General features: G+C 40.0%; 1 protein-coding gene across 2 annotated transcripts in view; it reads left to right on the plus strand.

The window, feature by feature from the left end:
• The window catches only part of sema4bb (sema domain, immunoglobulin domain (Ig), transmembrane domain (TM) and short cytoplasmic domain, (semaphorin) 4Bb), a 64,130-nt gene extending 54,884 nt beyond the window's left edge, over positions 1–9,246 (plus strand). For both annotated transcript variants that reach the window (XM_046032447.1, XM_046032446.1), the window contains exons 11-15: positions 1,115–1,325; positions 1,484–1,599; positions 2,526–2,683; positions 3,590–3,681; positions 4,293–9,246. In XM_046032447.1, the coding sequence (XP_045888403.1) occupies positions 1,115–1,325; positions 1,484–1,599; positions 2,526–2,683; positions 3,590–3,681; positions 4,293–5,065 (1,350 nt within the window). In that variant the 3' untranslated portion in view covers positions 5,066–9,246. The remainder of the gene's footprint in view (positions 1–1,114; positions 1,326–1,483; positions 1,600–2,525; positions 2,684–3,589; positions 3,682–4,292) is intronic.
• Positions 9,247–14,340: the final 5,094 nt, after the last annotated feature.

The raw sequence follows: 14,340 nt of genomic DNA on the forward strand, positions 1-14,340 counted from the left end.
CTCTGAATTTAGAGCAGCTGTAATGAGCTTAAACACTAACACAAGCTCATGCAACCCCAATGTCTAATTAATGTATCAACAAAATAAAGGTTTTAATATGGAAATCATTCAAGCGCCCACTCTACAACTGTTCTCCAGTGAGAAGTTGCTGCTCCAGTTTCCTGAATTAAAAAATGGTAGGAATGTGAGACTAAATCTGTAAATTACTGCTTTTTTCAATTGCATGGAAGTATGGAGCCTAGTAGTTCATGCAAGCAAAACAAACAAATTCAAACAGGGAAAACATATAAACTTAATGTGATCACAGGTATAAAGGAGCATCGGGCAGCTCAGCGGTGTGCGCTTTCACCATGGCGCAGGTGGAAAGAGCCTTCAGCGGACGCTATCGAGAGGTCAACAGGGAGACGCAACAGTGGTACACCTACAATCACCCAGTGCCAGAACCACGGCCCGGGGCGGTGAGTGGTGCTGGCAAAACACTGTGACTAATAATAATACTACTATTCCACTTCTTTTGGTTCAGTCCATACATGCTGAGTATATCTCCATTTCTAGTAATTTATTTATTATTTCACCATTTTAATTGTACTTCATTCACCACCTTATGTCAGTGTTTTAGTGTTTACTTACTATTTGAATCTGCTCCCTTTCCCTTCAGTTCTCTTTTCCCAAACTCACACACACACACACACACACACACACACACACACGCACCCCCCTCTGGTATGAACACACCGGCGTGCCCTACTATCTGTGTCTCTCTTCCTGTATGCGTACCCCCCTCTGGTATGAACACACCGGCGTGCCCTACTATCTGTGTCTCTCTTCCTGTATGCGTCTGCTCTGCTGACTTTCTCCATCAGTAATACATCGTAAATACACAGAGCTCGTCTTTCAAACTTTTCCATCCACAGTTCCGTTTTCACAGCAGCCGGTACACCGCACACGGAGGAGGCTTGTTAATGATGTAGCCTATTGAAATGATCAAAACCAACGCGGTCCCGAGTGACCTCTCCACTGCTGTGTTTACTGTTGCTTTACCTGATCCGAGCTGGTCCAGGTCTACTCAAATAAGCAGAGATACATTTTTCAACTCTAATTTAATCCCCCACAGTGCGTGACCAACCACGCCAGGCAAATGGGCATCCAGTCATCCTTGCATATGCCTGATAAAGTGCTCAACTTCGTGAAGGACCATTTCCTGATGGACAGCGTGATCCGCAGTGCTCCCCTGCTGCTGAAACGCAGTGTGCGCTACACGCAGATCGCCGTGCACAAGATCCAAGGCATGGAGAGGGCCTATGACGTGCTCTTTATTGGAACAGGTACAGCTCATTCCACAACAACAGCATGTTTTCATGGGTTATGTTGTGGGTATTTCCATATATTTTGTGGGAAAATCTTATAGAGGGAATAAATAAGATTCCAAACTATACCATGCCTTCAATATAAGTCACTTCCACTCGTCCGCTGTGTCTTCCAGATGATGGAAAGCTCCACAAGGCCATCAATGCCAACGATAAGATGCACATCATAGAGGAGATGACTCTGTTTCCTGAGCCTCAGCCTGTACAACACATCGAACTTGATCCTCAGAGGGTAAATCACACCTCTATCATCACTAACAATATTTATAGTTAATAGAAAAGTTCATAAGTACATATGTCACAATACACATCCATAATGATTATTGTCGTACTGGTTTGTGTCCGTTTATATTTAATGTTTCGTTGTGCTTACTCAATTCAAGTTATTTCAAGTAATAAAAATGTGTAAGAGCCAGATTTACCAGAGCACAAACCGGCTACAGACATTTTCTTTCCGCAGTGGCCATTCCATTGAGTTTTCCTGCAAGTTATAGCGCTGTCTGGAACAGAGTTTATGATCCTCTTTGGCATTTTACCCAGAGTGAAATTTCATTACCTTACTCTCTTTATTACATAATGGCCTCTCCCTGGGACAAAGCAGCCAAACAGCAATCTTATCTAAGATTATGTAATTCTAAGTCCAAGATACTTTTTGTGAGTGTATTCTTAGCTCCAAATAGGGATATGAAAGACAGACCGAACCCACATGATGTCTATCTATTATACTGGTGGATAAGATGGCCTAAATATAGACTGTACTTCTGGGAACACAGGGATGCGCTGTATGTCCGTATCAGCGTCACATTCATGGTGAAAATACATTTTTTGGATGATAGTACTTCTGCAGTACATAATGATGCGTAAAGTCTGAAAAGTGTCGAACATGCAAAAGAACAAATAGAAATGAAGAAAGTGCTGTGTAGCAGCCACTTGTTGCCATGTATTTTTGAGCACAATCAAATTACTTGGCTGGCATCAAATAAGAGAACAGCTGGTCAGAGTTAGCCCTTTGTTTAGGTCATATTCTTCTGTTTATCTTAAGTGTTTTAGCATGGTTTCCTTTTCTGAAATAACCAACTGCAGTTCTGTTCAGCCCTGTGTTTTCCATTTGCTGAGAGATTAGTATCACACAGACTCACACATGTTTCTCTCCTGCAGGGTCTGTTGTTTGTGTCATCCAACTCTGGGCTGGTGGAGGTTCCTGTGGCCAACTGCTCCAACTACCTGAGCTGTGGAGAGTGTGTGTTGTCCAGAGACCCCTACTGCGCCTGGACCGGGAGGCTGTGTCGGGACGTCAGGATGGCTCCACCTGACAGGTGAGAGCTCACATACACAACACCACAAATTCTTCAACTTTTCCTAAACATTCACTTTTAATTTGCTCATCTACCTTAAACTCACGGTCAGTATGGCTAATTTGTTAGTTAAGCCAACTTAACAGATTTAATTAGTCTGATAACTTCCTTTTCTTCTAAACAAAAGATCTTTCTAAACCCAAGGAGCAAAGTCAATAAATGAAATTACAATTTACGGCACCATAATCATTAACTCAAAACTCAAATATAAACGTAAAAAATCATTTAATAATAATTTACATTTACTCTTACAGTAGCCAATAAATACATACAACATACACATTAGACTTTCTGCCATAATTTACATCATTTTAATTTATTTTACTTTATTTTTACTTTGTAGTTGGAGTCATATTTAAAAATCCACATTCATTTAGATTACGGCGTCATGATTTTAGGTCAAATTAGTGTTTTTTCCCTGCAGCGCAGAGAGGTAGATTATCTGTGTGTGAATTTTGAGAATTTCCAAATTCCACAGATTCTCTTAAATAACTTGTATCTGTTACTTAAGAACAAATCTATTTGTACGAGTGCTCTGGCATGAGGACCGATGGTGCTTAAACAGGAAAATATGCCAGGTTTGGAAATGGTTACTTCACCTTATTTCAGACTTGTGTTTCTGCTGTGTTAGATATGAACATGCACCCAAACAAACTCATAAAATAAGCTCATCATCATGTGCTTGAACAAGTAGCTTTTAAAAGAGTATTGTGCTCTGTGTCATACTGATGAAGCCATACTCAGGCGCCTATACTAGAGGTTTTAAATGAAAGGCTTGGAGGGAGAAATTGGTGCATCCAAAGAAGTTGCCTCTCATTACAGCTGCTGACCCTCACCCCGTTGTTTGTGTGGTATGTTTTGTCTCAGTCACTGGCAGCAGGATGTGGAGGAGGCTGATACATCAGCAATTTGTAACAGGACGTTTCCCACCACCAGATCATCGAGACCAGCAGCTTCTCGTGAGTGTGTTGTCTTTGCTAAAGTTCTCTTTTATTGAAGTGTTGTCAGACACCTCATGGACACAGCAACAGCCTGGACACAGAGGTGTCAGAGAAGGGGCTGTCACTTGTTGTTGCAGTGCTATATTTACTGTAACACTTGCAAATGACTTATCCATCAAATCTGTAAAGGAATAGGTCAACATTTTGGGAATTTCTCTTATTCGTTTTCTGGTAAATATGAAACTACAGCCAGGGTACAGTTATGTTAGCATAAAGATGTGAAGCAGGGAGAAACTGCTAACCAGGCTCTGTCCAAAGGGTAAAACAAATGTGTTTACCAGCAACTCTACCCCCATAAAACCTCAACTTGATCTACTGAAGGGAGGATTTTGTTACCTCTGTACTGAGCAAGGCTAGCTGTTTCCCCCTAGTTCCAGTCTAAGGTAAGCTAACCATCTGCAGGCTGTAGCTTCATATTTAACTAACAGATGTGAGAGTGGTATCAGTCTTCTCAAAATATTGAGCTATTCCTTTAAGTTAGGTTTATATTATATGTATATTATTTGTAAAATATTCCTTGACTGGAATCTTTAATTGTTTTGACATTGTTTTTGGGTTTTTTTTTATAGGTGGCACTCATTGCCAAATCATTACAATCCCTGTCAACACATTCAGAGTGCTGCCCTGTAAACTACGGTCCAACCTGGCACAGAGGAGGTGGCGTTACAGTGACAGCGCCAGCCAGTTCCTCTACGCTACTCCAGAGGGAAACCTGGTAGTTGTGGCTCAGGCCGATAGGATTGAGACCTACGAGTGCTGGTCAGAGGAGGAGGGTTTCCGCCAGCTGTTGGCCAACTACTGTGTGAGGGCGGAGCCCCGCCAGGAAAGCACCACTCTGATTGGCCACTCACGCACACCACACATTGAGCGAGAGGAGACCATCATCCTGCCTGGCGAGTCTCGTTCTGAGCAGGTCCACACAAAGACGTACTGGAACGAACTGATTGTGGTGTGCGCCCTGCTGGCGTTCTCCCTTGTGGTGTTCTCCCTGTTCGTCATCTACAGGAACCGAGATCATATGAAGTCCATGCTGAAGCAAGGCGAGTGCCCTAACATGCAGCAGAAGAAGCCGAGGATAGTGGGAAAGCCTGCAGAGAGCTTACCCCTAAACGGTAACACCATCCCTGTTTCCACTTCTGATCACAAGGGCTACCAGACGTTAAATGACAACTACATCTGCAGCACGCCCACCCACGAGTCTTCGCCAGACAACAGCAAGAGCTTCTCCGAGTCCTCCGACAGGCGGCCACTTAACTTGAAGGAGAGCCACGTGGAATATTCCCCGACCTGCCCTCGGCCCAGAGTGAGGCTAGGCTCGGAGATCAAAGACTCCATCGTGTGAGAGCACAGTATTCTCTAGAAGATGCCACCCTGTATCTCCATGAAGGATACAGGCCAATGAGCAAAGGAGAGGAGACACTGACATCCTTCTACATCACAGCACCTCTTTTATTTTAGTCATCTTTGTTCTGTGATCAGTGCGGAGGTCATTTCGTTTAACCATTTCCACTCCGAAGCTAGAGGATGGTCTGGTTTGCTGCATAGGGGCAAGAAGAGGAATCTCAAGAACAGCGCAGCTGCTAAGAAAAGTTATAAAAAAAAAAAAATTTTTTATGTGAGTCATTCTCATGGCTACTAATGTGTGCAAGTGTAGAGCAGTAGAAAGAGCTGTAGAATTGTCTTTTTTTATCTCATCACATGATATACTAGAAACAGTATAGTCACTTGGTGCCCAGCCCCATATGAGTATGTGTAACCTTCTGCATGCTCTGCAGAAGATGGCTGCCACAGAATCTACACTTCTGTAATTATGCACATTAGAACCAAGCTACATGGTGACCAAGAGTTCAGGTTTAGGAGAATATAATACATGTGTTGCCTATTCATTATGATCCACACATTGTAGAAGCAAGTCAGAAGCACATTTGTTCCCTTTTGCTGAATAAATGTCATCACTGTGTTAGGATAAAGGCAATGAAAGATGAGGCAGACCAGGAAAATACACCACAACTTGGTTAAATAGAGCCCTTGTAACGCTGTTGGAACAACAATGTAAAGGACTGCAAGGAAGGTAAATTTGATCATAAATTATTCTCCAGGGCCTAAATTTACTTCATGAATGTATGTTATTGTTCAAATAAGGTCTGTTTCCATTCACACATCACTGCACTATGGGCAATTTTGGGAAGCCATTGCTCTACATCTCTACTCATTGGAGACAGCCCTGTCCTTATTTTTTGATCTGCAGGTACCGTGATGGGCTCATAAATTGACACAGAGACCCTGTTTTTGAGACGAATATGGCGAATAAAGAGACATGCCATTGTTATGTCAGGCAAAGTGGACTTTACAAACAAAGAGAGCCAAGAAAAAAGGACCTCTATCATGTTCAGGGCAGCACCTAAATCATCATGTGCACTGTGCCAAAAAACAAAAAATAACTTGACTGTCTTCTTGAAATGCAATAGTGCCATTTGTTTATGACCACTCCCATGTTTTGTGTTGGCATTGATCACTGTCGAAGAGCACATGGCGATGGAACCAGAGTTGGGTTTCACAAAAGTAAAGTGGCACTAATAATAAAAAAATGTGAAGGGCAAGGTTGAAATTTCTCTTTAAGACTGTTAGCTCATAGCAAACTTTTTGGGCAAGATAATTGACTTTCTTGTAAAATCTGAACTGTGGCCAAATGTCTCCATGTGGCATGGAGAGGACTTCATGTGAAAACTTATGGTGAGAAAATATTCCAGTTTTCCTTCAGTTACCCATAAAAGAGTTATCTGCCTTCCTAGTATACACTGAAACATACAGGTACAACTAGTTTGAGACTATTGACCTTGACGAGCGCTAACAATACAAACCTTTTGGTTAATTTAAGTGCTAATAAAAAGTCACAGAACAACTTAGAACAACGGTCTCTGTAGTGGAGAGACAATATTTAGTGGTCTTGTTCAGACTGCGGCTGCACTATGTAGTAATGTAGTGGCACAGAGCGCTGTATTAGCTCAATATAACCTCCTCCTGCCCCACCAGGTTACATTTCTTACATACATGCCATTCACCCCACTCAGTCTGATGTCAAGGTGACATTAACGTGAAAGCACAAGTAATCACAGTTTTGAAAACTAACAGGTTTGCACATGTCAGTAAAATTGGAACGAATTCTAAGAAATGCAACTACTGAGAGGCAGAAGGTGGTGTGGCTGCTAAGGAAAATGATTTTTAGAAATCACTTATTACAGGGACCAGTGCAGCCATTACGAACACACTTGCACCCACATTGCTCAGACTTTTGAGACTTAACAAGCAGAATTTTCCAAAGATGTAGGACGCTGATAGTGTTGTTTAAATCTGAATGAGAACATTTACACAACCATAGTGACACCATGGCACCACATGTCTTAGAATACAACACCAATTCACTGTATTGATCAAATAAGCCTACAGTATATTCCAGAATCATACAGAATAAACATTTTGCTATTTTGAACACTGAGCAGACGAAAAGTTATGTTACAGCTACAGGTTGACAAACTAATTGCACAGAATACTGTGCAACAGTGGTCAGTGTTTCCTTTTGTTTTACTTTTTGCTGTGTATATACAGTATCTGTGCTTAATATTGTGTGTTTTTAAGGGACCTTGTGCAAGATGTGTTGTAGAGATAGTCTTGAAACTAGAGAGTGAACACTGCTGATATTTTGTTTTCATAGTGCTTTACTGCCTACTTCAGCATACATTTAAACTCTTGCACAGAACACTGCACATTTCTCACCATGCTGTTAGTTCAGCACCTGGGCTGTTTTTTATCAAGCACGTCAAAGCAGGAGAGGTATCTGTTTTTTTTCATGCTATACTGAATTAAAGGGGTACTTTGATATTGTAGGATAAAGGCTTATTCACTTGCTTAAGAGTTAAAAGAGAAGATTGATACCACTCTCATTGTCTGCATGCTAAATATGCAGGTACCACCTGCAGCCAGTTAGCTTAGCTTAACGTAAAAACTGAAAACGGGGACAAAAAACTGTATAATAACACCCTGTAGTCTTGTTGCCTTGAGTATGCCAGGAAACCAACAGAAAATGCAGGAAGTCCCTGCTCCTGACAAAGAAATAGTTTGGCACATAAAACCTCATAAAATGTAATTTTTTACTCTTTGGATTTTGTAAATAGTAAAAAAAAAAAAAAAAGATTGTTTGGCCTTTGGACAGAACTAGGCTAGCTGTTAGTTCCTGTTTCAAGTATTTATGCTAAGCTAACCAGCTGTTGGCTGTAGCTTCATATTTACAGAACAGATATGAGAGTGGTATCAATCTTCTCATCTAACTCTTGGATGATGAAAGATGTGTATTTCCCAAAAGTTCTACCCGTACCTTTTTAATTTTGTTTGCTCACATGCCAGCTGAGACTGATCAAATAAACCAGAGTAAAACTTTTGCCAACAGATAATATAACAAGAACAAATCAGATTCTAAAAGCCTTGGTGCAAAGCATTGTTTGTCACCACAGCTAAGACAGATTTTCTAAACTATAAAATGTCTCTTGCTGAATACCCTGCTTTGAGATGCTTTGTAGATAACCTCAACATATTTTCCAAATGCCTTTTAGATGTCAGGTTGTTCTGCCTTTAGCCATGTGCCACATTGTACACCGCCCAGCAGTGACCTCACCAACAGAAATGTGGTGAATGGCGTGATTGTAGCCCTCCATGGGCACACTTAACTCCAACACTCAACACGGGTCAACAGTAGATTTACAGATTCACCCAAGCCACCATTAACTTAACCTGCAAACAATAAGACTGGGAGCTGCTCAAAATCTTGTACAATTCTGCTGCTTTTGCTTGTGTCAAAGGTGATACTGTGCACATAGGAAACATCTTTCTGAGGAGGTCAATATTTAATAATAATACTTAATCTCATATAGAAAAACTGAATTTACAATACCATTTGACCTTAATAGTTAATAATGCCCAAAAGGTAAATAGTGTCATAAAAGCATATTTATTAATGACGTGCTTTTCATTAAAAAAGCCAATAATCCCGTGGTGATTGATGCTTCATTTTGAGTGGCTCCTCAGTAATGCAACATACTGTACTGGACATGAATGTAGCCAACTATATCACATTTTGTAGAACATCTACAGCAGTCTATTTTCCTAAAAAAAAAAAAAAAAAACGGCTTAAGTAGGCAATCCATTGCAACATCTTTACAGGATTTTGTTTAAACGGTCATACTACAAAGAAACTGTACAATAGAAGTAATTAATCAGTTGTGCTGCACGATGTAGTACTGCAGTAAGATGCAAGCGCAACTCCAAATCCTCCATATCGGCTCAGCCATGAGACACAGCAACAGCTTTGCCTCAGCATACTGAACACCATAAGCTTAGTTGACTGAATAACTATTAGACAAATGTGGTCTTGCCTGCATGATTTCTTTTATTTGTTGTGTACAAATAACATTGTGAACTGTATTTTTTGTATCATTGAGATTGTGACTGTTGTTTTTATTATGATGTACATAAAAGCACTTTATTTTAATTTTTTAAGATAAATGAATAAAATACATGTTTTGACACATGCATGTGCGAGTCCATTTTATGCTGTAAATTGCTTTTGCACAGAAGGTGTGTTTGAGAGAGAGAGAGAGAAGGTGAAAATGGCTTACTTCAATACCAAGAAATAGAGTTGAAAAAGCAGAAGTACAAAAAACATTTTTACAATTGTATATGTATACATTGTATATGTATGTTTATTTATATAATATAGAACAAAATCATAAATGCAACACTTTTGTTTTTGCCCCTATTCATCAAGAGCTGAACTCAAAGATCTAAGACTTTCTCTGTGTACACAAAAGGCCTATTTCTCTCAAATATTGTTCACAAATCTGTCAAAATCTGTGTTAGTGAGCACTTCTCCTTTGCCAAGATAATCCATCCACCTCACAGGTGTGGCATATCAAGATGCTGATCAGACAGCATGGCTATTGCACAGGTGTGCCTTAAGCTGGTCTCAATAGAAGGCCGCTCAAAAAAAATAAAAAATTATATATGTATATAGAAATAGGTTCAGACTGTAATATGAGGTGTCTGACAACATCATGGAAAGAATCCCTATCAGTGACTCTCATAAATGAACTTAACGTAAAATTGGTTAATTGTATTTTTGTTTTTCAGGGTGGAAGTCATGCTTACATTAGCTGATTGGCATCAGTTGCTTCATTTATGTTTTGCCATTAATAGCTTATTCTTAAGCTGCTGGGCTACCAACTGACTTATAATGTCCAACCATGTTGGTGTACACTGTGGCCATTGTAACCTGACACCGCCAACACGGTGCTGCTACAGCCACCTCCACCACGCCAGTCTCCTCAAATGTACTGGATGTTTTTGTATTGTTGATTTAATTGTATATGTTTAGTAGTGGGGGTTGAAGTGTTTTTGACTGAAATTAAGTTACAACCAAAATATAAAGCTCTGATTCCAGCTGATGAGAGTGTCTTCCTCACAGCACTGAAAATGATGGCTGGAGCTCCTCATACCCAGTTACAGTATATTAATGCTGCACGCTGGTCATGGCAGTTTCAAAGGGCAGCCCTGTCACAAACGTCAGCTTTTGAATCGATACATCAAGTTATTTTTGGGCACTGTGTGTAGCTGCCACCCAATACTGAATGATGTTTACTCAGTAGGGAAAGAGAGATGATGACACAGGGATGCTGTGTCTCACTGCTGCTGTTTGATCATGGTACAGCACAGGTAAAGACTGGGTTTGGTTTTCTTTCCAGTTTGTCTCTCTGCTGTGTACTCTCCACCAACACCTCTTATCAAACCAGACTTCTTGGGTCAAATCCACATGATGATTACTTGAATATCAAGGACCTTGCCATAAAAGAGGTCACTCTACAAGTAATGTCCATGCCCTTTCTCACAACCTGGGATCATAAGACGTTCAACAGTACATCTTTAAATATCTTCTTCTGGAGCATTTAAACACACCCAGTTTTTTAGTTTTCCTCATTTATTCCTGATTCCACAGCTGCTGCAAACATTAAGCAACTTCTGACATCCTCCACCACTTGTGAACTGCACATCACTGATCATTTGCACAAGACATCTGCATACATCCAGCCTGTTTGGAAAACTCACAGTTTTGTACTATATTAATGTAGCTGTATGTGACATTCACTGCCACTAAATGTCGCACTACAGCACCAGCACCTCAGACCAAAACAAATGGGCTCTACAGCTCAACAGTCTCTATTGGGAAAACAGTAATCTTACCTCGCAGATCATTGTGCAACCCACTTCATTCAAGCTGCAATGGCCGCAGGGAACAAATGCGTCAGTCAAAGAATGTCCAAAAAAAGTGCTTGTTTTTGCCACTGACAGGCTCAGATTGTATCTGACAACATTATGGAAAGCAACGCTACAGAGATAGACCATTTTTTAAACGAGAAACAGCCATTATATTGCTCTCACCACCAGACTCCATTGAGAAAAATAATCATTTTTATCTTGCAGGTCATTGTCAAACAAACTTAATTCAAACTCAACAAAAACTAAATAAAACTAATAAAAACCATATGTCTCACCATTTCTAGTTACTTAATAACAGTGTTAGATGAGAAAGAAACAGCTGTTATATCTCTCTCCTCACAAGGAGGGACTCACATGCACTAAAAGGCTGCGATAACAACAGAGGCAGATGGAGTGTGATGTCGTTCTCTCATTCTCAATGTTGGGTCTCTGTAAATATTACAAACAGTGCAGTCTAAACCTACTTTATATGAGAAGTGCAATGAGATTTCTGATTTCTGAGATTCCTGTTATAAATTGGTGCTATATAAATAAAATTTAATGGAACTGAACAACACTGAACATTTTAAATATTTAGCTTTATGATAGGTACCACTTTTCCCATCCCCCAATTGTAATTGAACTTTAAATCCTTACCCTTGTAAGTATATCTAATAACACTGTCAACTTGTACATCAAAAATACTTTCCATCATGTTTTTGACTACAATGATTGCTCTTAGTAGCCAGCCTGAGAAATGATGAAATGACAACACATAGAGCCCTGAGCCCTCTGTGACAAAAAGAATCTGCTTTCTGTGATTGCATCAGAACATGCAATTACAAAGTATTATTATGCACTAATGAGAAGGTGCAACTTCATAGAAACTGGCTCCAGAGTAAGTATTCTGTTGCATCTCAGACCCAAATCCAGCCTCAACATGGATGGAAATATTCTGCAAAAAACTCAGACAGGACAGTGCACTGTGAATAATCCTCACCTTACTGATGTCCTAACACCCCTGCTGAGACAGAGATCAGCTGCCACAAGGAATCACAGGCCCCTTCCCTCACAGCCTGCCTGTGTGTGCAAAAGCTCTGATGGTCACGTGGATAGAGCTGACTGTGACTTTGCAGAGGCCTCTCATCCAGGTTCTTACCTCAGAATGACTCAAGGTTAATAAAGACAAAAAGAAGCCTGTCCATTCTCATCTTTTTTCTCTCACTTTCAGCCCATGTCTTGTCTGTCTTTCTGATTCTCTGAAATCCTGCTACATCTCACCGTATTCTCTCTCTTTTGATGCTCTGTGACAGATCCCATTTGCTTGCATCACCAGCCGCTCATCTGCTGTCACCCACCATTTGATGAAGAGCAAAGACGGTAATTTGCTATTCATTATTAACAAATCACTGCACTGTGAAAAGTGTCTTTTGTTTGCCTCAGCCTTGAAAACAATTACAGTCCGCTTGCATTTCAGCTGTGATTGCATTGCATAGTTCATGGCAACGCTTCATTGGCAGTGAAATTGAAAAGCAGATATACTTTTCACAGTCAATGAAAGATCATTTAAATCACTCCATACCCAGCTTCCCAGGTCACATACACCATCTCATCTCTCTTGAAAACAGGGTTAGCACATGATACATTGTTGAGTGGATGATGTTTTTAACTCATCTGGTAAAAACCCAAAACATCTCCTAATTAAAGAGAAACTTCATCCAGAAGTAAAATTGACAGGTTTTTTTGTTTTGTCACATTGAGTTTGGTCTTGATTTCAGTGAATAGGACACTGAATAAATGTGAAATGAAAGAGGAATTTATGTGTGTGTGTGTGTGTGTGTGTGTGTAGTGTAGTGTCACATGGTATAAACCAGTGATGGATGGATAGACTAACTTTTCCCAACGGGTCTCAAGCTAAAGCATTCTGTGCTTCCTACTGAAAATGTAATAATACATGGAGCTCAAATTCACTTAAAAGCTCAATATATATAGTTCATAAAAATACATACAGCAGTAAAATGAGCTTCAGTTTCTGTATTTTTATCATAAGAAGCAGTTACGTGTGCATGGGTTAGGAGGAGCAAGACCTAAAAAAAAAAATGAAGCAGGGCAGCAAAAGCTAATTTTCTCAATTTCTCTATATACACACAGCGATTGATGGAAGCAACGCACTCTAAATGTGCTTCATCTTACGGTTTTATTAAGCCTTTAGTGTCATTATAGAATAAAGTCCTCCTGTGATTCAAAATAAAATGCAATTGTATTATTAAAGTTTAATTAGTGTTGTGTGACAGTCACAATGCATCAGCATGAGACATACCTTAAGAGAATTACAGCAGTCTAGTGGCTTACAGTTGATGTATACCACCTGCACCATTGTTATTTACATTATTATAAGTATGTAGAGACAGTAGGGCATTGTCTACACACTGTGGCTATCAACCAGTTACATTATATTACATCCATCATTCATTGTGCAGTCATTATCAAAGTGGTTGCAGCTGTGTCAGATATTTCTTCATTTTTAAAAAACCCGTTCTGCTTTCCCCCTCAGCATAATGAAACAAGAGGAGTACCTGCCCGTGGATACATTTATCAACCACATGATGAACAGGAGAATCTCATATACGCTTCCTGTCAGTGTAAAATAATATTGCATGTAGCTGGCAAGCCAATAAGTCGGGCTTGATTAGATGCTTTAAAGTATAAGTTTGATTGACATGGTGATAAACATGGGATGAGTATTTTGGACAAAATCATAAATCCACAGCAGCAGTTTGAAGGAGGTATCTTTCTGTTTAACAGTGGACATCCAGAGACTCCAACCTGAGCTCCACAGTATAACCTTAGCATTAGCCTTGTAATTAGGAGGCAGTATGTCTGGACCAGATCTTGGAGAGAACAGTCAGGTTATAAAGCCCCAAATGTAAACTCAAGTCAGTTTTTCTGCCCTACTGAGCTCTGAGTCCTGTGTGTTTCACTTGGACCTAGACTACATCAGAACAAGACCTAGCAGGAGCGTTGAAAGGCTGCCAGTGGGACTATAACCTGTGGATATGCTGAACCACACATGTATTATGTATATATGACGCCTTTTTTAAGTTAAGTGCATTGTAGGAATTGGACTAAATCAGTCCCCACTAGCATTCTGCTTGTTCCATCGGCCCCAGATGTTTTCTGGTGCTTCTTTCTCTTGTGTTCTTCTACTTAAAATTTCACTTGAAGATCATTTTGGTTAAAATACTGACAGCATTTACCTACACATCTATATTTTATCTTCACCTACACACGGTATGTATCTGTATTAATAGAGTT

The sequence above is a fragment of the Micropterus dolomieu genome, linkage group LG20 (genome assembly GCF_021292245.1).
Source record: "Micropterus dolomieu isolate WLL.071019.BEF.003 ecotype Adirondacks linkage group LG20, ASM2129224v1, whole genome shotgun sequence".
Taxonomy (NCBI): Eukaryota; Metazoa; Chordata; class Actinopteri; order Centrarchiformes; family Centrarchidae; genus Micropterus; species Micropterus dolomieu.